The 2,500-nt window shown below is 47.4% G+C and overlaps 1 protein-coding gene across 1 annotated transcript in view; it reads right to left on the reverse strand.

Moving 5' to 3' along the window:
• Positions 1–2,500, reverse strand: part of sema6dl (sema domain, transmembrane domain (TM), and cytoplasmic domain, (semaphorin) 6D, like) — a 68,295-nt gene that overhangs the window by 28,324 nt on the left and 37,471 nt on the right. The window contains 7 exon segments of the mRNA XM_060924316.1: positions 467–586; positions 718–808; positions 941–1,042; positions 1,420–1,482; positions 1,646–1,706; positions 1,959–2,070; positions 2,483–2,500. The exon segment at positions 2,483–2,500 is cut by the window's right edge and continues 128 nt beyond it. Of these exon segments, the coding sequence (XP_060780299.1) occupies positions 467–586; positions 718–808; positions 941–1,042; positions 1,420–1,482; positions 1,646–1,706; positions 1,959–2,070; positions 2,483–2,500 (567 nt within the window).

A 2,500-nucleotide genomic window follows, 5' to 3' on the forward strand; every position in this document is an offset into this window, starting at 1 on the left:
GAGAGAGAGGGGAGAGAGAGAGAGAGAGAGGGGAGAGAGAGGGGAGAGAGACAGGAAAGAGAGAGACAGGAGAGAGAGAGGGGAGGGAGAGAGAGAGAGAGAGAGAGAGAGAGAGGGGAGAGAGAGAGAGAGAGAGATTTTTGACCTGATGTAAATTCTGATATAGTTTTGCTTAGATCTTGATGTGGTGACCCAGTTTATTGTGTGTGTGTGTGTGTGTGTGTGTGTGTGTGTGTGTGTGTACAGGCTCCAACCCAAACCATCACCGTGAACACTACTCCCATGTAACACACGATTCTAGCAGTGTGGTAATTTGGGATGGAGCCACAGGAAGTGAGCAGTTACCATAGAAACCGGGAACACAATGGGTTTAGCTAGTGCTTAATGTAGAGTGAGTAAAATTATTAATGATACAGTTATATGTGTGTGTGTGTGTGTGTGTGTGTGTGTGTGTGTGTGTGTTTACCCTTCAGCCATTTGGAGTCGTATTTAATGGTCCTCAGAGCCGAGCCGTCGCCCATACTGCGATAAATCACTGCATCACTCGCCAGGAAATCAGCTACTGTTGCTGAGTACAGCTTCCCATCTACACACACACAGTGGTGTTCCTCAGGGTTCTGCTTTAGGCCCACTGTTATTTAATTGTTATATGCTATGTTTCAGATGTGTGTGTGTGTGTGTGTGTGTGTGTGTGTGTGTGTGTGTGTGTGTGTGTACCTGAGAAGAGCGCTACGTTGGTCTGTTTAGCGTCAAATGGACACCGAGCCAAACCGCTGATCTCCTCTCCATCAAACTCCAGATTATCCAGCTGAGAGAGAGAGAGAGAGAGAGAGAGAGAGAGAGAGAGAGAGAGAGAGAGACGGGGGATGTGTTATTACACTGTTATTACACACACTGTGTGTGTGTGTGTGTGTGTGTGTGTGTGTGTGTGTGTGTGTACCCTGTAGTAACGGCACATAGGGTTAAAGCCATTGGTGCCGCAGATGAAGACAAGGTCATCATTTCTGGGAACCAAAACTTTAATAAAGTTATGGCACTCATCCTGAGAGAGAGAGAGAGAGAGAGAGAGAGAGAGAGAGAGACAGACAGACAGAGAGGGAGAGAGACAGAGAGAGAAAGAGACAGACAGACAGAGAGAGGGAGAGAGAGAGACAGACAGAGAGAGAGAGACAGAGAGAGAGAGACAGAGAGAGACGGAGACACAGAGAGAGAGACAGAGAGAGAAACAGACAGAGAGGGAGAGAGACAGAGAAAGAAAGAGACAGACAGACAGAGAGAGAGACAGAGAGAGAGACAGACAGAGAGATCGGAGTTGTGAAAAAATAATAAGTTTGTTCTTGTTAGTACACAAAATAAAATCAGAAGGTAAACAACAGCCAATAAAAAGTCCCCAACAGATTAAAGCGTGAAGCGTCTCACCCTGTGCTTGCCCTTGAGAGCGCACGTCTCCCGGTCGGCCTGACTCGACCTCCACGTCAGCTTCTGCAACAACACCACTACATTACCCACAATGCCCTGCTGCTACTTCCAGTCCGTGCAGCTTTAACAAGCTTACATGATCTTTTACAGATTCATCAGGTTACACACACACGGGGTCCAACGGGCTTTGGGGCGGAGTGGGGTGAGGACGGGAGGCGGGACTCACCCTGTAGGGAGTGATGTCATTCCTGTACGACTCCCTCAGACTCACCAAATACACCTGGTCCCTGTGCAGGAGAGAGGGCGGAGCTTAAGTTAAGACTGATCACATGATATTGTCAACAGCAGAGCGCGGACATGGTGACTCGCACCGAGTTAATGACATCACACAACGAGTCACCATCACTATTACATCATCAGCAGGTGAGCGGAACCAGTCTCACATCAAGCTCCCTGATGAGCTTACGAATCTGTGTGTGTGTGTGTGTGTGTGTGTGTGTGTGTGTGTGTGTGTGTGTGTGTGTGTGTGTGTTTTTAACCTGCCGGCGATGAACAGTGTGTCCTGGATCCTGGTCATCAGCTGAAAGTCCAGCCGATGTTGGGATTCGTTTCCAGACGGCCGGCCTCGGAAAACCGGATACTGTCTGGAATCTGGTGCAGGAAAACAATTTGGATCACTGATTACTGATTATTGATTACTGATTATTGATTACTGATTATTGATTACTGATTATTGATTACTGATTAGCTGTAACTGTGATGCGCTGCATTAGCATTCTGACTCAGAGAAATATCTTTACAAGTGTATTCCTTTAATTCCAGAGCAGTGTGTAATGTCCTTGTCCTTCAGTCCTGTCTCTCACTCATCAGTGTGTGTGTGTGTGTGTGTGTGTGTGTGTGTGTGTGTGTGTGTATAATGTGTCCTTGTCCTCCAGACATCTGTCTCTCACTCATCCCTTTCTGTCGCCATCATACTGATGGCATCCACACAATTCTCCAAACATCTGCTCTTATCACATGTGAGACTGTCAGCAGTGTGTGCGCGTGCGTGTGTGTGTCTCACAATGTCTGTCCACGATGT

The sequence above is a fragment of the Neoarius graeffei genome, chromosome 6, assembly GCF_027579695.1.
Source record: "Neoarius graeffei isolate fNeoGra1 chromosome 6, fNeoGra1.pri, whole genome shotgun sequence".
Taxonomy (NCBI): Eukaryota; Metazoa; Chordata; class Actinopteri; order Siluriformes; family Ariidae; genus Neoarius; species Neoarius graeffei.